Here is a 27,550-nt window from a genome sequence, read left to right on the forward strand (position 1 = left end):
ATGTCCAGTTCTTACCCTCTGCAATGAAAACCTAAAAGCACAGCTTGCCTTTTTTTTTTTTTTCTTTTAATTGCTAAAGTATTCAATTTCACTGATAATTCCAAATGGCTATTTTATTCTAAATAAATCTGTTCAGGGCAAGTTTTCGTAGATACTGTAATTTCGATCTGTGTTTTGTTTTCTAATTACTGCTTCTCCATCCTTATCAGTTTTTACCCTTTCTTGACTTTGTCTTTAAATGTTTCTCATAATAATTAGAAGAATTGTGTAGTTAAGGAAAAACTGCATTTACAAATAAAAGCTTGGTGTATCATGGACACTCGGTTCAAATTATTTTTTTTAATTGCCTTGTCCTGTTTCCGTGTCATGTGAGTTTTAGAGCAGTAGGTGTTTTTTTACAAGTCCTATTCATAGCAAACCTAGGTACAACAGAAGCAAACGATTGTAAAATACCCCTTCAGCCTTATGGCTTTGTCATTCATTTACACTCATGGAAACCTACTGAGAATATTGTGTATGTGACCAAAAGGACGATTTGACCCTAAATACTTAAACGTTGAATAAATGAAAACAGCACAAAGTACTCTGGAGCCTTTCGATGGCCAGTGGAGTTTGCGAGGCGGGCGCTGTGTGTGTGTGACATCCATCTGAGAGATTGAGAATGTAGGGAATTCATGGAAAAAATCCAGTGCCGTGCTGCAAATCCTTAGGGGGAAAAGTCAACCAGCTCCAGATGTTGACATGGTTGACTGCGAGCACATGAAGTGCTGTGGATTTAACTCTTGCAGTTGGAGTGCTTTTTTTTTTCTTTTTTTTTTTTTAACTGTCTGGCAGCTACCAGGGGAGAAACACATTTTCACTTCTAGAGGCAGGTGAGATGGTGGGAGCAGCTGAGTTGCACTGCCAACAGTGTCTGTCAGCCTACTAAAGGAGAAGCGTTATTTTTTCATTTCATTTTTAATGGCATGAGACAGGAATTCAGTCATTCTGAAAATACTAATTTTCCAACATCTGATCAGTATACTTCTGATAAAACAGAAATAAATTCTTGCCTTGGACTAAGCTACCTATGAAATGGTGAAATCAAGCACTTCTGATTCCCTAAGACTGTCAATCTCATGTGTTTCTTTCATAATAAAAAAAACACTTGCAGTTATTAAAACACAAGCAGCACCTTGATTCAATTAAAAATGTTTGAAAGCTTAACTGGTACGTAAGCAGTTAAAATAGAATTTCAGCGTTAGTTCTTAGCCACAGTGGACTTAAGTAGCAAAGTGAATCAATTTTATGATATCACCTTTGATTTTTATCACTGCCTCTGGATATATTTTTATTGTATTGTTTTTCTTGACCAGCACATAGCTGGTGAAGTGCAGCCCTGCTCAGGACACACCTAAAGAAATTGTATTCATAGCAGTGTTTTACTAGATTTATTTTTCTTCCCCGGTAGGTATTTTGATGAGGCTTTCCTGTGTTTCTTAAAGATGCTTTCAAATTCAATGACTTAATTCAGAAAGTGCCAGTTGTCTTGCCAAAATACCTGTGGTAGTGACATACTACAGTACTCTTAACAACAATACCTTGTGTAAATGACTTCCAAGTCTCTCCAAGTGGAATTAGTCACTGTTTGCTTTGCATTCAGAAGTGTGCTAACAATGTTTGGGCACCAAGAATGTCATTAATAAAAATGTCATTAAAGAATCCGACTGCTAAATATAAAGTTCAGCGTGTACAGTTGACTTCTCGGGTCTTCTGTTTCTTTTGTGCCCCACTGGATATAAAAATGCTCTTTGGGGTATATCTTCTGAAAATATGACTTGCATATATATTGCACTGCAGGCTTGTCACACAACAGTGGCAGCCTGCTGGCAGCATGCAGGCAGATGTCCTGAATGGCATCTCTCTCCAAAAATGCTGAGGAAGGGCATCAGAAATTCAGTTTAAAAGACTATTCCAGGGATTTAAATGTGAAGGAAGTGGACAAAGTAGAGACTGGGAGCAACAGCAGCAGGTCACTTAACAGCTGACATCCAAGCTCTGTGTTACCTTGGGGATGAAATACCTTCTGGACAGGTTATATGGTTTTTTTTGTTGGTTTTTTTTTTGTGTGTGGAATTGAAGGGGTAGTGCTTGGACTAAGTCTACAAGTATACCTACCCTGTGCTATGAGGGAGTGATGGAAGTGTGACATGTGTAGCATAGTTGCAGCTTTTCAGATTGATATTAAAAGTACATGTTCAGTCAGTTAATATTTTTTTTTGTTAGTTTTCCTTTTGCAATTTATTCAATGAAGTATTGCAAGGTAGCATGTTTGCTGGACTCAGGAGGAAGACCTAATTACTGTCAGCCTGATTTAACAGTTTTGAAAGCTTATCACCGTGCCTCTAAACTCTGTCTTACCTATTTTTATGATTGCATTTGCTATCTTAATACATACCCATACCTGCAGATTTTGTAATAGTTACTCAGCTCTTTTCACCTGCAAAGCATTTTACAAAGACATAGTCTTTATCTTAGGGTGTTATGAACACATCATTTTATAAATAGAATAAGCAAAAATCCTTTGAATGCTTATCATGAATATGAAGAGATGCCTTTATACATTAGTCTTGCATCTTATCTCTGACTTTGAAAATAGAATACCTCATGCATTCATATTCTATATATTCCGCTCTTACAGTAATCCTGTTTACCTATAAAACCTTGAAACTCCTCTTAAACACTAAATTTGTGTTCTAGGAATAAATAAAAAAAGCAATGCAGCCTCAACTGCAACTAAAAACTTTCTACAATTTTTTTGAAACCTCAAGATTTTCAACATGGTAGGTCTGCGTTCGCCCACCAGTTGCCTGCGCGAGCCATGAGTGCCTTTTGGCTTCTCCTCTGCTCCTACTGCCTTCCAGCTCCTGATCTTTCCCACTTAGACCCAGCATTCCCCACTGGCTCTCAGCCCCATTTTTTGTTCTACCTTTATCTAAGCCATGTCAGATGGAGATGCATATTTCCGTATGTCTAAGGGTAAGCACATTGGCATTAATGCAGGACCGAGGAAGAACAGAAGGGAGACTCTACAGACCTTTTTTCCACCAGAGGCGTTAAAAGGTCTTGCTCATGAACAAGTTGTTATTTAATGTTAAATGATCAGTGTTTAAATTCATAGCTGGTTCAGCCACAAAAATTACTTTCAGCGTAGACAAACTGAAGAATGTATTGAAGTACCTGTTACTAAATAATTATAGAATACGTGATATGTACCCTAGTGTTTGAAGAAATGGCTCTAACTTTGTGAGCTCCCGTTAAGCCGTGATAAGCTTTCTGTTAAATTACATAGTTTGATAGAAATGACAAGGAATTTATTTCTGGACCTAGGAATAAATGAACACAGATACAAAAGCAGTTCCTTGCCTTTATCCTTGTATAGTTTCAGCACACAACTACATAATGTTTGATTCATAAGACTCCAAAAATAGTAATAAAATAAGCACATCAGTTTTTCTTTAGTAACCTTTTTAAAATGAAAAGTGAGTTCAAATGTGTTATTGCTGCTTCTAGTTGTGCTAACAATCTTATTTCCCTTCCCCACCCTGCCACAGCCTGAAGTGTTCTCACAGCAAGTTATTTTTGCTCATGGAGTGTTGTGGTGTTTGCAAGAGGTATATTACCAATGCAGTAATAATCCTGGCTTCTTCAGAAAAATGTCCATTTCTTCTTACCCTGCTCCCTCACAAATTACTCAGTTTGAACATCTGTGTTTTAAAATGTTCAGGGAGCTAGAGTGTTATCAGAGGTCAGACTTTTAAGTGAATTAGGAGTTAACAACTGAAGTAAATAATTTTAAACTGTTAGAGAAAAACAAAAAGCTTTGCCTATGTCAACTGAGAAACAACAACCAGTAGGCTGCTGATAGTGAATATAAACATAATTTGCCCTCTACGTAGCTATTAGAAGCCAGTATACTTGTAGAATTAGTTTTGCTTATTATTTAGTTATGTTTCAGCCTTACCTAGATTGCATTGTCTATGTGCTTATAAAGATGCAGTTCTTCCTAAAGGGGACCTAGGCAAGCAGAATCGAGGAAGCGTCTAGGCTGGAAGGGACCTCTAGAGATTAAGTGGTCCAGCCCCTGCACAAAGCAGGGCCAACTGCAGAGTTAGATCCAATTTAAAGATGGACCAAATAAAAACTAAATCACTTTGGGGAATTCAATGATGCATGTACTTTTGAAAGCTGTCTCCTGCATGTCTGTGGGCATTGAAGTAGCACGTGTACAACTTAAAAGAAAGGGGCCATGTCTTCTCCCAGGATGTGGCTGTTTAACATTGATTATTTTTTAAATTTTTTTAAATTTTATTTTGTCACCATAGCATTCCAACAAGTTTGGTCAGAGAGAAGAGTACACTCCCTCATGGCCTTGTACTTTCACCTGTTGCACAAAATCAAGGGTAAAGAACAACGTTAAACTGAAACCCTGGCAGTATTCAAGCCCAAGAATCTTTTGGTGTCTTGAACATGCTGTAGATTTTATCTTCACATGTTGTCCTGTTTGTCATCGTGCATGTTCATCACACAGTTATTACTATTATTAAAATTCTTATCATAGGCAACAGCAGTTTTACCTGCTCATTTTTGTGTTTAAATGACAGAACTTAAAGGCTTGGTGTCCTTGTTCCTTTTCCACCTTTGCCCTCCAAAGTTACTTATTTGGGGCACGGGGAGCTTGCAGTTTTGTGCTCTAAACTGGATGTGTGCTGGCTTCTTAACTGCTGCATTTCAGGGGGTTTAATTTATATGCCAGCCTGTGAATTTAGGCAGCTCATGGCCAGAGTGCAGGATAATACTTAAATTGTCCCAGCAAGACTGAGAGGGTGGTTGCTAGCGTCCTGAAGGAAAAACTCAAATGGTGCTCAAGAAAGAGATAAAGCAAACAAAGACTTGTGAGCAGTGGAGGGTAGGATTTTACCTGCTTGCATAGTAACAACCTCATTCATTTTAAGCAATGTGGAATTGCTGTAGATGAGGTTTCTGTCTGGCTGTAGTGGTGATGTGATGTATGGGAGAAGTCCAAGATTCATGGTCTTTAAAACAACTATGTTGTAATGTAACTGTTTTGGGGATTACAAGTTTTCAGAAAAACACGAAATTTCCCATGGGCATTTTCATATCTTACTATTCTTTTGGGACAGAGCTGTAAAATGAGCTTTTCTTTTCTTGTCATCGTTTTAGGTCACGCAGTTTTTTGTTTTGGGTTTTTTTTTTTCCTTTCCTTTTCCCTCAGAGGTCTCTCTCTGTGTGGAAAGGATACTGAGCTTTGCTTCAAGAATAATTACATATATTCTGTATATTCTTTGAGTAATGATAGGATAGAAATATTTTTTTTTCCTCACATAGTTTACCTTAAAGTAAAAAAAAAAACAAAACAAAAACAAAACCAACAAAAAAACCCAACAACAAACACCAACACCCCCCCCCCAAAAAAAAAAAACCAAAAACCCACCCAACCCCACACCTGCAAAAGAAGGAAAGAGAATGAGATAATATAAGCTTGAAAGGTACATTTGCAAATAAACTTTGGAAAGACCCATACGCTGATATGAGGAAGGAAAGGAATTATAGTAATCTTAGAACAAAAACTGGTCCTTAAAAAAGTTAATAGCACGTAGAAGAGGCACACATAATAGAACAAGTATGTTTAGGCAAGTTTGATAAAAATGAAAAAAAAGAAAAGTTATAGTGTAACATTACATTGAGAAGTAAACTAACTGGGGTTTTTTTTGTTGTTGTTTTAAACAGTTGGACAAACAGAACATTCCAGTGTAACTTTGAAGGAAGACACCGAAACTATGGAGACAAGTCCATCTGACTCAAGCACCAAGGATGGTGTAGTTGCTGAGAAAGAGGATGCTCATACAGTTCAACAGTTGCCGTCTTTGGAAGAAGACGCAGAAGACCACGCATCTGAGCCACAGTCTTATGATCTGGGGTTTAAAAAGGTTTTTAAATTTGTTGGGTTCAGATTCACAGTGAAGAAGGAAAAGACGGGAAAATCGGAACCAGTTCAACTGCTTACTGTAAAAAAGGAAACACAAGTCCCTGAAGGAGCTGATGATCAAAAAGAAGTCAGCTCAGAAGAAATAGTGATGCCTGAGGATGCACCCTCTGCAGAAGACAACACCAAAGACACAATGAAAAATGAAAAAACAGAAGATGAATCTCCTCAAACACCGGAAGCAAATGAGTCAGCTGCCTTAGCCACTGATACTGCATCGCCATTAAGAAAGTTTTTTACTCAGGGATGGACTGGATTTAGAAAAAAGAAGAGTTTTAGGAAACCTAAAGAAGATGAACTACAGTCTCCTACAAAAGAAGGGGAGCAAGACAAAGAGGGGGCAACATTAACAACTGAAACCAGTGAAAAGGAGGAGAAATCTGAGTTTGAGAAGCAAGATGAAGAGAGGAATGTGACAGCAGTAACTATTGAAGCACATGAGAAGGAGCAAACTGAAGGTGAAAAGCAGGAGTCAGAAAAGACTGTGGCAGCCACAGGAGTTGAAGCAAGTGAGAAGGAAGAGCTAATCAGGCATGATGAGCAGGGACAAAAGGAAGATGTAGCAGCAGCAGCAGAAAGTGTGAAGGAGAAAAAAGCTGAAGATGATCAAGAAAGGAAACTGGTGGAAGTCTCAGAAGATCTTGGTAAAAAGGAAGAAAAAACTGAAGAAGGAGAGAAGGAAAGTGAGGTGACAGAAAAACCACTACAAACAAGGTCAGTGGTATCTGTTGTCATTGATAGTGTGAATGGAGAATTGAAAACATCCTCAGAAGTCCTACCTGTGGGAGAAAAACTGGGGTCAACAGAGAAGTGTGAAGTAGATGACAGAACTGAAATACCCTCTGAAGAGAAACTTGAAGCAGGATCTTTGGCAATTGAAATTTCTAGTGAACAGCTTAAAAAATCTGAAGGAAGAGAAGAAGGAAGTAAACCTGCTCCACTGGGGAAAGAAACATTTGATGAAAAAACGGCGGAAGCAGAATTGAAAATGTCACCCACAGCAGAAGACATCACGCAAGGAGAAGCTCTGGAGAGAACCACAGAGAAGAAAGAAAGCGAAGAACATGAGCCAAAACTGACTCTGGGTGCTCCTGGATTGAAGTCCTTTTCTAATTCTGAACATTCGGTTGACACAGAGGATGATCAACAGTCAATCAAACCCACTGATGAAGGACTACAGGGAAAAACTGGCATAGTTATGACTGATGCTATCAAACCAGCTGAAATAACCACAGAAATAACTCCTGAAGAGGCAGCTGGAAAGAGGCCTCCAGAAGGTATCACAAATGAAGCTGAACTGCTGTCTTCTCAAGAAAAAAATAAACTACAAGGCAGCCCTTTGAAGAAACTCTTTACGGGTACTGGATTAAAAAAACTGTCTGGAAAGAAGCATAAAGGCAGAAGAGAAGAATCTAAGTTAGGGGAACATGGTGAACCAATGCAGCATTTATCAGATTCTGCAGATAGCCCAGAGGAACAAAAGGGGGAGAGTTCTGCTTCTTCTCCTGAGGAGATGAATGAAATTCCTTCTTTGGAAAAATCTGTAGATGGAATGCAGGTCACTGAAAATGAAGATGCTGCAATTTCAGACGTGGAGCGAAAAAGAGAAAGTGTGACACCCTGGGCTTCATTTAAAAAGATGGTAACTCCCAAGAAACGTGTCAGAAGACCTTCTGAAAGTGATAAAGAAGAAGAAACTGATAAGACAAAGAGTGTTGTGGTGTCTGCAACTGAAAACGCTGTTGATGAAAATCAGGGAGAATTAAAAGAAAATGGGATGGACCAGAAACCAGAGAAGACCATGGAAGAGCCCAAAAGAAAGGTTGACACCTCTGTGTCCTGGGAAGCTTTTATATGTGTAGGCTCCTCAAAGAAGAGAGCCAGGAAATCATCATCATCTGATGAAGAAACTGAACATAAGCTTGGTCAAGAAAGCCAAAAAATAGAAGAGCCTGGACAGAGCAAAGAAACGGCAACAGATGCAATTCTTACTAGTTCTCAGGAGAGCGATCCAGGACAAGGGAATTCTTCCCCAGAACAAGCTGGAAGCCCATCCGAAGGTGAAGGTATTTCAACATGGGAATCATTTAAAAGGTTAGTCACTCCAAGAAGGAGATCCAAAACCAGAATGGAAGAGAGAACTGAAGACTCTGTTGTGGGATCTAGCCTGGAGCATTCAACATCGGATGGTGAGCCTGGAAGAGACGAATCGTGGGTTCCATTTAGAAAACTGATGCCTGGGCGCAGGAAGAAGAAGTCAGATGGAAAGCCAGAACCAACTCATCTTAAACAAGCAAGAGAAGACATGGCAGAAACAACTGAAGAAGATTCAGATATACCAGCTGTTGTTCCTTTATCTGAATACGAAGCAGCAGAGCAGGAGAAAATTGAAGCCCAAAAAGCGAAAGATGCTGAAGCGATGAGAGAACAGACCTCAGTGGAAGAAAGAGCAGAAAAATTAGAGGAGACCCTAAGAATTGAGCAAGCACATGAAGGGCTGGTACATGCAGTTACTGTTACTGTTGTGGAAGGGGAAAGGGCAGTTACTAGTATTGAAGAAAGGTCACCATCTTGGATATCTGCTGCTCTGACAGAGTGCATTGAGCAGGTGAGAGAAGAGGAAGAGAAAGAAACTGAGAAAACGTTTGAATCGGATGTTATTGTGGAAGAAGCAGTGGTAGCTGCTAAGACAGTGCCAGAGACGAGAAAGGATGTAAGTGATGACACCACAGCAAGTGAGCTAGAGCTAACCTCAGAAGCAGTGACAGCTCTGGAGGAGACAGCAGAAGCTTCCTGCGCTGAAGAAACAATGGCAGTGTCCCTTGCTGAGGAGACAACTGAGATGGTTTCTGCTGTTTCACAGTTGTTAGAAACCCCAGATACTACAGAGGAAGTTACACCTGTACAAGAAGTAGAGGCCACTGAACAAAATTTGAAAGAATTAGACAAACAGACGCAAAAAGTTCTTCATGAAGTTGCTGAAAGAGTAAAGTCAGCAGATGTAGCACAGCTGGTTAGTGAAAGAACCATGACAGCAACTATAATTACAACAGTACAAGGAATGGAGTCAGAAGTGAAAGATGATGCTAAAGATGGGAACGTCGTAGGCCAGGAAACTGTTCTGCTTGAACAGTCCTTGGAAAAAGGAGAACACAAGGAGGATGGCCTCCAGCCCCAGGGAAGTGCAGGGAGCGTTCAAGGCCAAAATGGAGTTGAAGAGAGTGTTCTACACGAAGGTTCTGAGAGAAATGAAATATCTGCTGCAATAAAAGAAAGCACAGAAGGATGTGAAAATATGGGTGTATTGAGAGATGAAAGCCAGTGGCAGACATGTGAAGAAGCAGTTGTAGAAGACCGTGAAGAAATACCTGATGTGCAGAAGACAGTAGAGGAACCTTCATCACACGACAGAGAGTTTCACAGCATCAAAGCAGTGACTCCCAAGGAAGAGCCGTTTGCAAAGCAGGAGCCTTCAGAACAAGAGAAACTGCCCGCAACAGAGTTGACAGTAGATGAGACAAGAGATGAACATAAACCAGAAGTACAGATTGCAGTAAGTATTACATATAACACAAAGGTTGATTTGTCAAAGAAAAAAACCAGCAAGTTTTAGATATTATACCTAATTTAGAACCAGGTTGTGGCAATGTTACTGTCGAGGACCTTTCTTGTGCAGCCTAAGGCAACTGAAGTTCATTTCCAGTGAGACACATACACAGATGTCCAGACACAGCAGCCACTGAGGCTTCTGTGCAGAGTGAGGTAGATGCGATTCCTACAGAAATGGAGTGGGAGATGGTGTGCATGGATCCGAAGGCACTGAAACAATTGCCATTGTGGCTCCTGCACAGTGCAATGTGACTGAAGGTATTATATGAACACCTGAGATACATATGTGATCCATATGGTACCATACATAGTGGATGGTATCTTCAGTTGTAGGCAGAGATACAATTGTAGCTGAGGTGCCTCTGCAAAGGAAGGAAAGGAAATGACACCACTATCTCCAGCTTTAAACACGCAGGAGTTACTGTGGATGATGTATTCCTACCTTCTTCCCTACCCCTGCCCCCGCCTCCATCTTCCTGGCTTAGTCTTTGTTTCAAGTGCTGTCCGCTGTCCCTTGCTTTAGACTGCCCTTTATTTAATGAGCTGTGTGTCCTGAGAAGCTGAACACAAACTGTGTTGTGAACAAATCCTACACCTGTGTGAACACATCCTGTGTTGTGAACAACACCACAAACTAGTGGTGACCCACTAGTCTCAGTGTCATCACCTCATGCTCTTCCCATAACCCTCCTCCTTTTGGTCATTCCTTCTGGTGCTTTTTTACCCAGGACATTCCTGATGAGTCCCTGCTCGTACCCTTTTTCACAGGTCTGTTGCAATTCTCCGCAGGTGCAGGACAAGACAGAGGATGAAACTTCGTCCTTGGGGCTTACAGCTGAAGAGCCTGTGCAGCTTGAAGGAGGGGGCAAAACCCTTACTGTGGGACCAGAGTGCACAGAAGCAGTTGTCACTGTGGTCCCTGTTAAACCTGAAAGACAACATGAAATTCCTGACTTAGAAGAGCAAGCTTGTACTGAAGGAGTTCCTAGCGGGGCACCTGCCCACAGAGAGGAAGAGGAAGATGATGCTGTGCTCCTTGGAGTAAAAAGCACAGAAGTCACTGTTACTGAGGTTCCACTGCAGAATGAGGTTAAAATCTCTGCCCTTCCTTCAGAAACAATTGGCTCAGAAGGAGCAGCAGATGCTGAGCAGAGTGTGAGGGATGGGGCTGGCGAGCACATAACAGCAAAAGATTCTATGCCCATCCTAGAGCCACCATGCAGAGAAAAAACAAGTGAACCCCCCTCTCAGAGCGATGAAACTGAAGGTGGCAAAATGGAAGATGCTATGCTTGAAACTGAAACACACTTAGAGAGTGATACCACTGTCACTGAGGCTCCCACGCAGATTGAACCAGACAGCGTATCTAATTTAGCATCAACGTGCCCAGATATCACTGAAAATGGAAGCACTGTCCTTGCTGACTTAAGCCCTGAGAAATGTGAAACACCAAGCAGCTTAGCTGAAGAAGAGACTGTGGAGAAAGAACAAGAACTTGTAGAAACCTCAAACTGTCAAGACTTTCAGAAAGAAGATAACAAAAATGAGCAATTGATGGCAAGGGCCAAAGAAGTAGTTGAATCTGGAAAACGGGAAGCTGTGAGAGGTGATGAATGTTCAACTGCTGTCCAGCAAGAAGTTTTAACTGTGCGAGAGGAAGGCTCTGACTCAGCCCTCCTACAAGCTGAAAGCTTGGAGGCTCTGAAAATGCCTGTGCCTGTAGCAGCTGCAGCAGTTGAAGACCATGTAATGGCAGAAACCGTAACGCCTGCAGACACGACAGCCGAAACTTTACAGCCCTTGGCAACCACACCAGAGCAAACGGCTTCTCAAGAGGTTCCAGTTACTACTGTTGACCCTTCAGGCAGTGGGACTGCAGAGCTTGGTAGTGCAGAAGCACCTGAGTCTCAGGTACCTCCTGCTTCCATGAATGGAGTATCAGAGGAGCAAGAGAGGCCCCAGAGTGCAGGGCAACCTGAACAAAATGGTATTCCTCTAAGTGACAGTCTGTCTCTCACCCACACGGAATTTGAGGAGGATGTTGTTCAGTCTGTGACTATAGAGTCCCAGAGTACGAAAATTGTATTGAATGCCATCCAGACGGCTGTTCACAAACTTGCAGAAACAGAAGAGTCAGCTGCCTTTGAGTCAGAGCAGCGCATTAAGTCCATAGGGAAAAGCCCATCAGATACAAATGTACCTGAACTTCTGGAAAGTATGCAGGTGGATCATCAACTTCCATTAAAAGAGGAAGAGATAGGGAGTAAAGAACAAGAGCTTCAGCAATCAGGAATAGTGAAAACTGCTACTTTAACAAAGTCTGCAGAAATTCATGCAACTGTAGAAAAAACAAAAGATAGGCTGTTAACTTCCGAGATGCTGAAAGATGGACAAAGTCAGAATTCTTTAACAATTGTGACTAGCCCTGAAGATGTTTCAAGGGAAAGTGTGGGACTTCAGAAATCAACACTAGAACTAAGTGCTTCAGAAGATTCAACCAAAGACCCCCTAGACATACACCCACCAAAATTAAGGGAAAAAGAGGTTGGGCAGATTATGGAAATCCCAGACCAGCATACAGGTCAGCAAACATGCAGAGAAAGTGAGGAAGAACAACATCACCTGCCAGTGGAAGATGGGAAAACACAGACATGGGAGGATGACAGATGCAAAGAAGGAACATCTTGTGATAGTCCACAAAGCCAGAACTCAGTGGCTCCTGAGGCCTTGAATGTAAGTAGCATTTTTAGCCAGCAATTTCTTTCTTTTTCCAAAATAGTTTTGGGGGTGTCTAAAACTGTTGCGTCTCTAACTTTTTTTTATTCTGGTGAAAGGCAGCTGCTCCCTGGTTTAACCAACAGGCCACAGATTTTTTTTTTTTTTTTTCTCCTTGTCATTTTACTGCCTCTCTCTCTGGCTACTCAACACCTTATTTATTTTCTGTACAGCTACCCTCACTTTAATGGCCTTTGACTTGGCCTGTCATTCAGGGTGATATTTCTGGGAGGTAGAAAATGTAGTTTCCAGTTTTCCTAGATACACAGTCATATGGCATGTGTGTTAATGTATAGGATTTAATCCACAAACATGCTTCTTCTCCAGCAAAGCTCTTTTTAAAATCTTAAAGAATGTGAGTGAATCCTAAAGATGTGAGTGTTGCCTTCCCTGGTAAACCTGAAGTGCCTCATGTACCAAAGCTCTCTGCACTTCAGTGAAATCTGAATCAGAAATTATAGGTACAGTCTCTCCCTAGGATGTTTGCTGCACTTGCTTCACTAAGTCATGAGACCTTTATCTTCAAGAACTGCTTGGGAAAATAAGAGATTCTTGAGAGAGTAAGTTATCGTTAATAAAGCTTTTTTACTGTTGTCTTTCTTTCAGATGTGCTAAGCATCCATGTGGCATTTGGAGAGATGCCAGTCCTAGAGAACAACTGACAATCCTGTGATAGAACCAGGAGCTTTATTCACTACCCTTTATTCTTGGATGTTAACATCTGCTCTTTTGAAGACCTCACCTTTTTTGTCATTTCTATTAAAAAAACAATGCCTTTAACGTTGGCTATATCCACACGTGTTCCATTTGAAGGTCATTTGCCTCTGCCCCAAATATACCATTTAGACTGGAGATGCACAACTGAGCGAATGGACAGACCACTAAAATTTGTGCCACAATTATTGCTGTCCCCTCACTTAATGTGTGTCCTGTCTGTCCCATCTCCTAGAATCCCTTCACTCATCCCTGAACCCCCCTCCCAACTTTCTGCAGTCTCCCTTACCCCCCACATCTTCCGTAGCTGCCTTGATTTGACCTATGAGTGGCTGTAGATGCTGCTAGAATTGTGTGTGAGGGGGAAGAGGAGGGCTAACTGATGAGAACACATGAGACTTCTGGCTGAGTAGCAGATGTGTCTTTATCAAACAGCAGGAACTGGATCACGCACAAATTCTTGAACACGATGCTCAAGATTGCTGCCTTTCAGTCCCATTCAGGTATCTCTATCCATCCTTCAGTTGTATTTGTGCAGGCCTGATTTAGTCAGAAATTACTTCCACAGTGTAGCTTGCAAGGAGATTGAGAATACCCTTCTTCTGTTGTTCCAGACTTCAGGTCTCAGGACTGGACTGTAATGTGTTGAATATTTATATGTATGTCTTAAACCCAGTTCTGATTTTAATGTAGAGCTCTAATACTTCTGTACTATTTAGGCATACCCTTAAATGAATTTTGTAGAGTAGCCTGGAGAGGAAATTGATACCATTGGAGTGGAAATTGATAACATGTGGTTTCCTATTTATTGTTCCAGGTTTTTCCCCTTGTAAAATCTCTCAAAAACTTGGCTGTCTTGCTTTGAATATTTATATGTGTATCCTAAACCCAGTTCTGATTTTAATGTAGAGCTATGGTATTTCTAAAGACAAAAGGAGAGCCCTGACCTGTGTCAGATCCACCAATCACTTCTACTTGCAGTCCTCCCTGGTTTCTGAGAACCTTCCAGACTTACCATTTTACTGTCGTCTTGCTCGTGTAGCAGCCCCAGTGGTACCACAACCCTCAAATCACACCCTTCTCATTGCAGAGTCTGCTCATTTTTGGTCGCTGACCCTCTAACCCCAAGCCTTTCCCCACAGCTACACCATCTAACATCCTTCCTGCATAAAAGTTTCCTCCTTCCCAACCCCTGCCTGAACCTCTTTCCCACCACAGCATTTCCTGATATCCTCCCCGCTCCTATTGATTCCCTATCTTCCCTGAGGGGGGGAGTAGGAAGGAGGGTAAGGTCTTGGTGATGAATTCTGCCTTGGAGTGCAAAAAGCTGATGAGACCTTTGGGGTGCTGAGATGTTTAAAAACCTTCGTGTAAGGTGGATTGGACTGACAACAGCTGTAGACCAGAATGAGCAGAGTGATTTAAAGATGGAAAGAAGCCCCAAGACCTAGAGTCCTGGGATGCCTGTCCCCAACAGGAGTTGGTCCTCTCTTTTGTTGTTTACATTAAAATCAAACACGGGGTACAAGTCAGTACTTTCAGCTCTGATTTCTAAAGTGAAGGTTACAGATCGCACTTTGTAAAACCGATGCCCATCAAGTTGAACAATAGCTCACTATCCTACCTGTATAGTAATTTATTTTAAAATCAACTTTTAGTGTACAAATGCTCTTGTTATGGCAAGTGCTTGCCTCTCCTTGAGGCTGCACGCACAGCAAGCAATGTGACTGATTGCACTGGTGTGATTGCACCATCTGGTGCTGCCCTGTGTGGAAGCATCAAAAGATTTTTCCTTACCTCAGAGCAAATTATATAAATATTTAAAGCCGAACAATGTGGTTTCAAACAATCCAGTCTATCTCTGTCCATCGTTAGCGGCAGCTTTCCCCCTTAGCTTTGGGCAATTCCAACAACCTTGGTTGGTTTCCACAGGTTTAAGTTGGCTTGCAAGTTAATCATGCTTTTAACAACACCTTACAAGTGCAAACTTGGCTGAATTTGTACAAATTGTATACCTATGTACGTTAAGCCATATTGCAATAACTACAGCAGGTAAAATGAAATAACAGTAGCATGACCTGTGTAATCCTGATTCGTATGTTTGTAGCTCCAAAGCTGTTAATAATATGTAAAGTTAATTCTTGTCTGAACCTCATTTAAATAAAGCTAGCTTTACCACAATGTAAATTGTCTGTTGGTAGTAATTGGACAGGCAAGTGCTTTAATTTGCCTGTTTTCTCCATTAATCCAGGGCCTAGGTAAGCAATGCAACAAACTTAACTATAAAACAAATGCAAAAGCTTCTTCTTATAACTGACAGCTAAAACAATACTGCACCTGAAACCACGCTAATGGTGCAAGGAGTATGCCTCCACATAAAGATACTACTTTGTTCCGGCGTATTGCTTTGGCCTCTGAAACTCTCATTTGAGACTGTGACTTCTGGCTTGTGCTTAAAAGCTTGAAGCTTTCTCCAATCCAATGTATTGGGTTACCAAATTTGATTTTGTGTTTTTAAGGTAGATTTTCATTGATTAAATAAAATACAACTACAACTTTGTTCTAACGTGTGTATGTGGTGTTTTTTTCAGCTTGCTTAGTGTAAATTATTTTCTGATGGTTGCTTCATCTTCAGAGAGTTTGATTTGCTCCTGACAATTCATTTGTTGTTTACTGACGTTCCGCTTTTGATGTGAATTAGAGGAACCAATTACAGAATTAAACTGCGAGTTGGTTTTAAGTTTCTATAAAATATGCATACTTCAGAAGACTGTGAAGAAAAAACCCCCTCCATTAAATTCAAGGTAGATAACAGTATTCAGTGAGCCAGAATGAAAAATTAGTAAATTATGTGCCTTGCTGGTGTAACTGAAGTATAAAAAAAACCAACAAAGCAACAACATGAATGTCCACAAAAAATTTGGCATAGAGTAGTAGATTAAGGACCTTAGGCCCATAACTGATTTCTTTAGGCTGCCCCACTTCTGCGTAGCTGGGGTGTATTCCTCATGGCACTGAAAATCCAGAGGTGCTTGTGATTTATGTTCACAGACCTTGGACTTCAGACATGAAATTTTTCCAGCTGTCTATGTTCTATGGCTAAGGATGTTGAGCAGCATTTGTATCTCAAAAGACTTGCATAGATTCACATCTGAACTCATTTTGTAAAGCTATATGTTTACCTTCCTATCTCAGCTAAGATGCTAAATCCAGTATCTGCAAATACTTACCTGCACTGGTCACAGAAAACGCAGGGATGTCAAAACTGCAGGATGCCTGTCCCTCTTCCTGCTTTCATATTGCATCAGGGGGCTCATACTGCAGGCACCTGATCTCACTGTCCAGCTCTGGCATCCAGAGGTGTAGCTCAAACCAGCATCTTCCACTACAGTTTGTGCTGAGGGCACACAATCTCTGCCAGTCCTTTTGCAAGGTTTATGCATTTATACTACCCTGTTACTGGTTAACAGGAAGTCCCCAAACAGGCATTATAGCAGGGATTGGAGACCAAGCCTCTTGCATTCCAGGGAGGTTTGTGTGCCGTTTTCTCTTTTGTAAGGCTGTTTTATTGGCAATATCTCAAGTATCCTGCCTGTTAGCTCAAGCTATGGAAGGGGATCTGGCTTTCCCATTCAGATCCAGAGCATATGGGAGGCAGCTGTGCTCGTTGAGGAACCTGCACAGCTTGGCTACAGCAAGTGCCTGGGGATGGGCAGGCGGCTTGCCAAAGCACAGAGGATTCCTGAGATGGTCATGTCTGGATGCCGAACGCTGGATGTTTGACATTCACACTGTCACATGGGAGTGGAGCAGGCCTCAGGAGGCTGATGGCCATGCAGGGAAGGCCGTGGTTTGGAATGAGGAGCAATGTGGAGCAGAAGGCCAGTGGGATTGGCAGCACAGGGTTTGCAGTCCTGTTTTGGGGGAGATGGATGAGATGTGGTAAAAGAGGGTGAACATTTTAAGATGCTGCTAACAAGATGGAAGCTTAGCCATCACAATACTAATATCTAATTTAGGGCTGATGTAATTTCTAGTTGGACATTAAATTTAGTCTTTACAAAAGTAAGAATGAAAGCTAAGGGTGTAGTAAAGGCCTGTGTCTGTTCTGCTCCAACATCCTTTTGAAAAAAATAGTATCAACTCTTTAAAATAGGAAGAACAGTTTTAAGGAGTGTCTCCTATTCTTTCTTGAAAATTACATCTGTTTCCAGAGCTTGAGAAACTCACATATCTCAGTTCTTGGTGCAACAACTGATGATATGATGAAGTGAGGAAAGCAGAAGTCCAATACTCCATGGGAGCTGCTTCCTGGGGATGGTCTCTGTGTAAAGTCCTGTGGCACCTTGACCCTGCCCTCATCATCTAGCTTACAGATACGTCTCTGTCCCTTCTACAAAGGCACCAGACTAGAAAGAATAACCAGCAAGATGCCTTTTCCTCTAAGCAGCTAGACAGGAGGGAATTGTAAAAAATGGCAAGGCATTTACAAGCCAGCCGCTGTCCTGGAAGGCAGACATCCCAAGAAGCCTTCGGGAAGCAGCCTGACAGCAATTCCTGCCTCTTCCCCAGTGCAACTGTCCCCTTGTCACGGTCTTCTGTGGCCCCTTGGCCTTGCAGTGCTACAGCCTCCTTGCCCCTGCTTGAGCTGTCTGTCTCTCTGCTTAGCAAGCAGGTTCCTTGTGAACTTTTAAACTAATTTCTAGGAGTTTTTCAGCAGACAGTCTCAGGGTCAGCGTGACATAGTCAGAGGTGCCTGTCATTTCCCACAGAAATGTCTGTATGAAGCGGAAAACCTGACACACAACCGCCTGTACTAACACTTCTCCCTTTCACCTTTCCAGTGGTAGCCATGAGGCTCACAGACTAAAGACAGAGAGAGGTGATGCTCAGCCAGTATTTGAGAGTAGTTACCTGCGTAGTACATGCCCGGGGCTTCAGGGTGCCCAGATCCAAGGCAATCCAGCGTTCTGGGCCACGTCCATTCCATACAGCATCAGGAATGAGTGTGAGTTTTGCACACTTGTAACCACCTCTTGTGCCTGCTGAGACCCTCTGGCAAGACATCAAGGGAGGAGAGGAGGCTGACCGTGGGATTTGAATTTCACTTGCTTTTGTAGTTGAAGAAGTGGCCAAAAAAAGTAAAGTTTTCAAGGCTGGCTCACTACAGCAAAGGAGGCTGGAGGCTTAATTACAGCTCTGAGGGCAGGCTGTGCTTGGGGAAGATAGAGCAAGGGGGAAGTGTCAGCCAAACTGTTTGAGATGCTGACTGGCAAGGTAACCTTCCCACAGTCCCTGGCGGCAATGTGGGTGTTTGCTCAGAGGAAACTTTTCTTAGCCAAAATACATTTGGTTTTTTTTTTTTTCTCCCAGATGGTGTTTTCACTGGCATTTCATGAGAGCAATTAAGAATTACAAAGACAAGTATGACCTGCCCATTATTCTCAAGCTGATACGAACTCTTCTAAACTAGATTTGCTGAACAATCTTGAAAATAGCATTATTCTCTTTGGCATAAGTGTCCCTGCTGGGGAAATGCTTTTATTGGATTTTTGCATAATCTGTCTTGATCCTGCAATTGGATTCAGGCTCATACATCCTCTCTCCTCCCCACAGTAGAGCCAGTTAATGCCTTGCAGATGCAGGGCAGGAACCTGCATCAGTGTGAGTGGTGTGGCAAAGGCTGGGTGTATTGCTTACAGTTCTTCATACAAAAGTATATTTAATTTAAAAAAACCCAGGCAAACCCTTTAAGCCAGTATCGATATTGATAGGTAGAAGTAGGCTCATATTCACTGTGGCAGCATATTGACTATGTTGAAATTACTGTTTTCTTTCACTCATAACCAATAGCTGCTTATGGAAAGAACAGATACAATATTTCTTTCTGTAATAATTTCTTGATGTGTCTCAAGGGTCTGGACATTCCTGTTATTTATTAGTTATTTATTTTTCCAATAAAAGAGACATCATGTTTTGTTTTTGCTTTTCTATTAAGAGCTTGGGTCACTGGGGAGCATCAAACCTTACAATCTAAGCAGTAGAGATGATTTTGCTTAAAACCTCAAACACTCCTATTTTTGGTTGTGCCTAATGTACAGGAGCACAGTGATGATGTGCTATGGCAAACCAACCTGTGACACTTCTATATCATACTGTAGAAACAAGGAACCTTGGCACATCACTGAAAAATAATGTAATGCCTCTTGAATTTTGAGTTGTAAACTATGATGTAAGGTATTGATTAATTGTCCCCATGGAGTGGCAAGGTACAACTAGCAGGAAAGTGGCAGAGAGTGGTACTGACAACATGCAGGGAAGCAGAAGAGGACAGCTGGAAGACTGCAGGAGCAGGGGCAAACATGCATCATGGGATGTAAGATTGCTGTTACTGGAACCAAAACTTTATTATGACAAACTTGGCATTAGAAGAAAATCAGAGAGGCTCCACAATCTGTTGCAAAACCAGAAAAAGATTGAAATGAGTTGGAAAAAAGTGAGTGCTTTTATTGAACGTTAATTTGTGACCTGTTTGCGGCAACACAAGAAAGTAAAACAGCTCATCCAGAGCAGCTGGGGGAAGCAGGATGGCATGCAAAAAATGAGAGCTTCCTGGGGGCTGCAGACCCCACTCTGCACAGATCAGTGGGAAATGGAAGTGGTAAGGTGGGATCTTGTTTCTTTATTCCCTACCTTTTGTCCTGTAGCCAGGAAATACACTGTACTGGCTACGGAGCTTACGTTTTATGTGCTGGACTCTTACACTCTCTGTCCTCAAGCTAACTGCATTTTAACCCAATATACTTTTCCAGAACTTGAGCCTGCTGTGACCATAGGCTGCTCCTCCAGGCAGAAATGTTCTGAACCGCTCATTGCTATGCGCAAGCCCCCATCATTAAAAAAAAACACACCCACCTCCCCAAAACCCCACACAAAACAAAACAAAAAAACCCTGACAAACAACAGAAACCCCAAATGAAGTGAGTTCTATTTGAACATAGTGGAGAGAAAACTAGCTTTGTAACAAATAAAGAAGTCCATAAATAAATACTTCACTGCAGCAGATAAAGGCTTTATGGCCACAGTGGCATCTCTATGATGATGTCCTTTTTAAAGAATATGTTCATACATACATATGAACATTTGAAGTAAGAATACCTTCACTTTAAAGATAAGTTCCTATCTTTAAAGTAACACTTAGCAATGAACCAGAGATGCTGTGAAGCTAGTGCTTTCCCTTTCTGCAGGAGGAAAGGGGGGGGGTAAGATTTTTTAAAATTTGCTAAAACCAAAAAATAGGGAAGTATCTGGACAATTAATTATGATCTGCGAAGTGTAAAGTTCAGTGTAGCTCAGTTTCCCCCTCATTACCTATTTTCTTAATAGAAAGGGAGACACCAAAATGATCTAACTGGCTCTTACTCTAGATATAAGACACAGACCAAAGTTTAGAAGGTTATGTTTGAATTTTAAATGAAATAGACTGAAATATTAATGATTCTTCAGCTCAGAAGAGCTTAAAATAGACTGTTGCATGAGCACTGATGAGGTTAGCCTGTTTTAATGTTCCAGAGAAAAATCTACACTTCTTTTTGATTCTGTTGTGAACTTGAAATGTAAGAAAACTATGGGAACAGTGTCCCTAAAGGGAGAAGATACTCTGGGTTTTTAAGCAGAGAAAATTAAATAGAGGGGGTAGTAGTGCTGATGCTTGGAGAATTCACATTTCTCACCCCCCCCTTGGAAGGCGGCACTCTGAGCTGGAGGAGCAACTGGACATTTGTGTACTCTGTGTGTGTGCATATGTGTACACTCCCACTGGCGGGACATGCTCAGGTTCTCTCTCCTCTCTGGACCTGGGGACAGGGAACTGCAGCAGCCACACTGAAGCCCAAACAGTTACTTCCCCTTGGCCTTGCACTTCCCTTTCCGCCCCACTGAAGTTTCTCTGCCACCTGCTGACCAGCTCATGGCTCGTGGCAGCCCTGCCAGCAGAGTGCGGGGGACACAAAACACCCCCCTTGAGGCTCATTTCCCCTTCCCGACCTCTTTTCCTCACTCAGGGCCAGGGGGACCTGTCATGCCTGGGCATCCTAGGGGCTGCTCACTGAGGACGCTGTTCTTTGCTGCTCTCCAAAAATCTTCTTCTGCCTCCACTGTGTCTTCCTGCAGGAAGTGGATGCTCAGACCCAGAGAAATACTTCCCTTTCTCCACAATGGCAAAAATGTCAAGAACAGTGATGCATCCTGGAGTTTAGGAAACTGTCTGGCTCTGTGTCCCACCCTTCAGGACATCTATTCCCATATGTATTCCTATCTATCTATCTATCTATCTATCTATCATTACCTCAAAGTGCTTACGGTGGGAAAGCCAGATGCTCATCCGAGGTCCTCACACAGGCATTCCCATAGCACAGAGTGTGCTTGCCAAGATGCTGAGGACAAAGGCAGGTCAGTGGCAGTGAAACTGTTTCTCCTGCCTTCTGAATGGTTCAGTGACACCAAGGCACCAGCCTCGTCCTGGTCAGCCCTGAATGGCAGGTAGGACAGTATAAGGAAATTTTTTTCTCATCAGTGAAGACGTGAAAAGATCCCCCCACCTTATGTACCTGCCGCTGCAAGCCTCGGGACTTTGTGCTGTTGAGTGCTCTGCGGCCCACCCTGCAAAGGGCTCTGCTCTCTGGAGCAAGCCTGCTGCAAGGCAGGGCTGCGAGAGTCCTTTCTGCCCGCTTTGGCTTTGCAGTGCAGCCTCTCGGTAAGAGGATTGCTGTCACAGAGATGCTCTTTGGGCTGCTGTGCAGTGCCTGCCCCTGTGAAGGGCTGCCGGCCAGCCAGCCAGGACGCCTGGGTGGTTGCGCTGGTGTGACTGCACCATCTAGTGCTGTCTTCTGCAAACTCACCGCTTGTCTTAGAGCCAAAAGGAGGCGCAACTGGTTGCTCACCGGTCGACAGGGATTGCACCTCAAATGCGCGTAGAACCATACTTCCTGTTTCATAACGCCCCAAAAGCGGGAGAAATTGATGTGGCAAAGGCAGCAGCTTCTTCTAGCCACTGTCTTCCCTGTCAGGTGAGCTTCCATCCAGCTTGGACAGCCATTAGAGAGGAAGAAGCATGGCACAGCGCTGGCTTGCATCAGTGATACATGTGCACAAAATGCACGTGTGAAATAATAAGCTGCTTCAGTGGGCTCTGAAGGGAAAACGCAGGTTCAGTTCTAAATTGCTAGCTGTATTCAGTGCCAGTCTGAATCCAGTCGGGAAACGATAAGGCAACAGCAGAAATAAGGCCCAGACCCACAGCGGCTGCTCACTCTGCTCCTGCTCAGGTGCTGCCCTAAGGCACAGCTCCTGCGAAGGCCTGATGCGTGCGGAGAGCAGCGTCTTTCGGCTGCAGAAGGAGCGGCACGTACGCTGGATGCTGAGGCCAGAAAGAGATAAGGTCTGCTGCCTCTGCAGCCTTGCCGAAGTAACTGTTTGGTAGTTTCTGATAAGCCTGGAAGTCTTCAGAACTTATTGCAACAAGCCACAGGAAAGGTGTCGACCAGACTTCTGAGCTGGAAGGCACGAATATGCTAGCTTATCCCAAAAGGCGTTTGGAAGCACATCCATCAGCAGCTGGGCTGCTGAGTCTCTCCTGCTTCCTTGGGTGATAGAGGGGACACCTGCAGCGTGATGGAAAGGAAGCAGAGGGAGCATTGGAATCATTACCCTTAGCCAGGGTTAAGTGCTCCAAGAGGTCTTCCAGCATATGTTAACACATATACCAGTATATTCCACAAATGATAAAAAACAGAGGAGAGCCTCAGCTAAAGTAAATATAATGGAACAGAGCTAGCCTGTCTCTGCAAAAATGAGAAAGCAAAATGGGGAAACAGAGGAGCACACTCAGTCTCCACTGAGCATAAGTGGTTATGGAAAAAGTGTTTAGAAAAAGAGCAATCTCCAAGTGAATTAAATGTGCTAACACCTGTTTTACAGCAATTGGCTGAGTTTGCCTATCAACTCTTCATGATAGTCCTCTGGGATCCATACCCAGGGATGGTGGTGACACAATGCAACTTAAGAAAGTAATGACTACAGCAGAGGATTTTAGGGATGTGACCTCTGGGATACCCATATCTATCAGCACTGACCCTTGACCATGAATATGCAGGAAACCAAGGTCTGGGCTTGATCCTGTGGCAGTCCAAGCAGCTGCTACTTGCCCTGCTGAGGATTCAAGTACTGAGGTGGTGGTGGCAGTTAATGACCACTGCTTTATGACATTCCCCCTGGACACAGGAGCCCAAATGTAGATGGTAGATAAGGGCACTTAGTAAGGACAGCCTTCGCTTTTTGCAGAAAATTAGTTTCAATTGTAGGCGTCCATGGGCAAGTTGCTACCCACCGCTGGCCAGGGCTAAATTAATTCTGTCTAATGGACCAGCAGTCCACCCAACCTTACTCTTAAATCCTCATGATAGGTGCCTTTTAGGTACAGATTTACTGAAGGGTTGGTAAAGGGGTGGACCCATGGGAGAAATAGTAAACAAGGATGACCACCCCCTTTACTGCAGTTTGCCTTATATCGATGCACCCCATTAGCCTGTTACAAACAGATGCCACCTTAGCCCATAGCAAGCTAGTTAGCACTCCACATTGCAAGTTCCCTCCTGATGCCATCTATCCTCTTATTGAATTGACAAAACAGGTGAAAGAACAGGGAATCATTGGCAAGTCTCAGCCTCCTACACGTCTCCTGTATGGCCTCGAAAGAAGCCTAACGGCAAGTGGCAACTAACAGCACATTATGCAGGCCTGACCGCTGCTGCCAAACCACTCACTGAGGCTGTTCCCAATATAGCTGATATAGTCGGTCCTCTTAATGATGGATGGCAACTATCGATGTGAAAGATATGTTTTTTATGATCCCAGCACTGGAGGCAGATAAGATGAGCTTTGCTTTCATCTGGCAGGGACTCCAGTGTACATTTAGTCACCTATGGTAAGACTTAAACCATAGTCCCACCATACGTGTAGCTCATGCTACATTGGCTAAAGAGCTGGAAATGTGAAAAAATTTCCACAAGAGGTCACTGTGGGGCAGCGCGTCGGTGATTTCTTAAGAGGTGGCCGCTTCGCAGAACTTGTGTACAGGCTACGGACACTTGCTACAACACACCCACAGCCAACTCGGGTAGAGATATCACAAGAACAGAAACAAGGGCCCAGTCACGCATTCATCCTTTGGGGAGTCAGATGGATAGGTGGGAGAAAAACAGCCCCCGATGAGGTGCTACAACGAATCCAATAGTTACCCCTGCATCAGAATAAGAAAGGAGTTATGTGTCGCGCTAGGGACTTTAGGATCTCAGAGGGCACGTATTCTAGGGTTTAGTAGAATATACTTACCACTCCATAATTTACTAAAGAAAAATGCAATCTGGGAATGGATCCCACAACATAACAAGGCCCCCAGAGCTGTTAAAGAAAACTATAAATGTGTATCAGTCACTGGGACTCATCCACCCTACATGGCCCCTCTCACTATACATCCAGGTGGGAGAGAAGGGATATTGGTGGGGACTAGAGCAATAGGGGCTGCCTGGATCCATGCCACATTGCATCACTTTGGGCTCCAAATCGCAGCAGAATTTCATGTAAGAATGCAGTCATATATAACAATAAGACTACTATCAGAGAATTATGAAAAGAAACCCTAATTTTGAATAGAAAACCAGAGATTATGTCTTTACAGAAGGAGTGTGAAGCTGGGCAGTGGGGTCATCATGAGGGCAAATACACTTCCACTCCAGTAAAGCTTTTGGAAAATCCAAAAGAGCATGAGTGGTTTTTTTCCATGGTAAGCATGGAGTACCTCACTCCCAACGCTTTTTGTACTTCAGTGAAATCTGACTCAGAAAAGACAATAGGTATAGTCTCTCCCTAGGCTATTTACTGTACTTGCTTAACTGAGACCTTCGTTATCTCCATCTCTGAGACCTGCTTGGGAAAATAAGATGGTCTTGAGAGAGTAAGTTGTCATTAATAAAGCTTTTTTAATTGTCTTCTTTCTGTCAGATGTGCTGAGCATTCATGTGACATTTGGAGAGATGCCAGTCTTAGAGAACAACTGGCAAGGCTGTGGCAGAGCCAGGAGATTTATCCACAAGGCTTAACTTAGGGATGCTAACGCGCTCTTTTGAAGACATCACCTTTTTGTCATGATCATTAAAAAGCAATGCCTTTAATGGCCAGTATAGCTACACGTGTTCTACATGCAAAGGTCTGCACAACTGACCCAAGATCCTGGCAGATATCTCAACCCACTCCCCTCATGGCAGGCAGCAAGGACTCCCCCGCCTCCTTCTCCCCTTTCCTATGAGGAGACAGGGCCAGAAACAGGGGCATCTTCTGCACATGCTCTCCGGTGAAAGGGAAAACTGAAGCTGAAGTTAAGGAAGAAAAGACAGAGAAAGAAGGGGACATTTAGTGCTGCAATGCTTCAAATACTCGTTTGGTGTCATTCTAGCTGAACAGGCAGCATCCTGTGCCTGCACTCTCCACCAGTTTTTACGCAGACTTTGCAGCTTCCCCTTTCCTCCAGCAGCTCCTTCACAGCTTCCAGTGAGAAGCTCCTGCTTTGTTTCTCTCCCAGTCCTAACCCTAATCCTAAACCTATACCCTGGTTGCAAGCTGAGCCTTGTCCAAAACACCCAGCCCTGGCGCAAAGGTGAAAAACGCTTTGGGAGGGCAGAGTGTGGCCCCTCAGTCACATTTAGAAGACTGTTTCCGGGTTGCGGCTTTTCCCCATCAAAACTGCAGTCTGAGAGCGCTGGGGTTGTGGCCTTCTTGACAGGTCCAGTGTGGCTGGCTGCAGCACAAACCTTTGCCACAAACGGCCCTGTCACCTGGAGAGGCAGTGCCATTCCTGGACCTAACTGTCTCTGCAGCAGGTGCTAGACTTGCTCTAGTTATACCCTAGAGTCTCTCTTGGGTTTCTGAGTAGCTGGAGCAACTTGCTTGTATAATCTTAATACAATTCTAACTGCAGCATGATACCAAGAAATGCACTCTCTTGGTCCCATCAGATATTAAGGAAGGATTTTGCCACTCAGCTGGTAGGTTTTAAAGACAAACTGAGGAACTGCCCTCTTCTATAGTGCTTGCAAGCTGGCACTTCTGCAAAACTGCCTGCTTCACTTCAGCCAGAGCAATTCAATGCTATCCAGGAGACAGCTTACAGCCTGGAGTGTTACTCTTTTGCAAATGACCTCTCTCCCTTACGCTCAGTGGCAGACATCAGTGCTAAGTGCCAGTGGTATTGCATCCCTATTTCTCAGTTCTCAGAGCTATGTTTAATTGTGTTCCTTGATGGCAATAGGAAATAAACGTGCTCATTTCTCATGTAGGAGTCACTACTGAGGTGTGGCACTGCAAGTGAGTACTGCTACTGGCAGCTACGTGCCAGAGCAAATAAATTCTCTTGGCAGCAGCAGCTGCACTTGTTTCCTCTCACCACGCAAAACCTCAGCTCCTGTAAGCACTCTGGAGAAGACCGTCAGCAGGGCATGGCCAGAGGTGGAGTAAGCCATCACCTCACACTCCCTTGCAGGAGTATCAGAAGCAGGAAAATGTTTTATATGACATTGCAATACTAGGTGACATTCTCATGGGTCTACCAAGGACTTGTGCTGAGACACAAATACAGGTCTTGAGAACTTTTAATTTCTGTATGACAACTTCTTTCTGGAGCAGAATGCAACTCCTTTAGGAGCAAGAGGATCTCTCTCACAGTTTCTGAAGGGGGAAAAAGCATCAATACAACCGTCATCTCCAAATTGCTAGTACGCTCTTCTCTTTAAGACACAGATACAAATCCTGTGCCAAGAGATTTCTGACCGTCGAGCTACTGAGAACTGAAGGTGGTGCTCCCATTCTCTGGGGCAAGTATACTGTGCTTGGTAGCACCTTCTCTTGCCCAGCTGGCAGTGGCAAGGGGAAAGCACCAGCCCTAAGAGGAGCACTATCATCAGAGCACTGCTGCCCCTACGTTGGCAGAGCAGAAGCCATGTGTTCTCAATTCTGTCTGTGAAAGACATTGAAAGGCAGAAGCCCCTGCTTCCACTCTTGCTCTAAGATGGGGGCATGGTCTGACTGCATAGTGAAAAACTGTTGTCATTGCAAGCTGCCCAAGTGACATACGTGCCTTACAAAGTTATTGCAGCAACCTCTGCAATGTCAAAATCCTCTATAACTGTAAAAGACCTCGACGTTACTTCTGTGCCCTGTATGTTCCCACTCTCTTTAGAGCAAACAGTTATTAGAATGTAAAAAAACCCAAACCAAAACAAAAAACCAAACCCCACCCCAAAACAGGAAAGGTGGTGTCTTTAGAGGCATGGTCACAGTTTTACAGTTTAGGTG

At 43.1% G+C, this 27,550-nt stretch overlaps 1 protein-coding gene across 2 annotated transcripts in view; it reads left to right on the forward strand.

Moving 5' to 3' along the window:
- The window catches only part of AKAP12 (A-kinase anchoring protein 12), a 31,949-nt gene extending 16,245 nt beyond the window's left edge, over nt 1–15,704 (forward strand). For both annotated transcript variants that reach the window (XM_030021303.2, XM_030021304.1), the window contains 3 exons: nt 5,791–9,599; nt 10,445–12,388; nt 13,037–15,704. In XM_030021303.2, the coding sequence (XP_029877163.1) occupies nt 5,791–9,599; nt 10,445–12,388; nt 13,037–13,045 (5,762 nt within the window). In that variant the 3' untranslated portion in view covers nt 13,046–15,704. The remainder of the gene's footprint in view (nt 1–5,790; nt 9,600–10,444; nt 12,389–13,036) is intronic.
- Nucleotides 15,705–27,550: the final 11,846 nt, after the last annotated feature.

Source organism: Aquila chrysaetos, chromosome 8 (assembly GCF_900496995.4).
Source record: "Aquila chrysaetos chrysaetos chromosome 8, bAquChr1.4, whole genome shotgun sequence".
In the NCBI taxonomy this organism is placed as follows: domain Eukaryota; kingdom Metazoa; phylum Chordata; class Aves; order Accipitriformes; family Accipitridae; genus Aquila; species Aquila chrysaetos.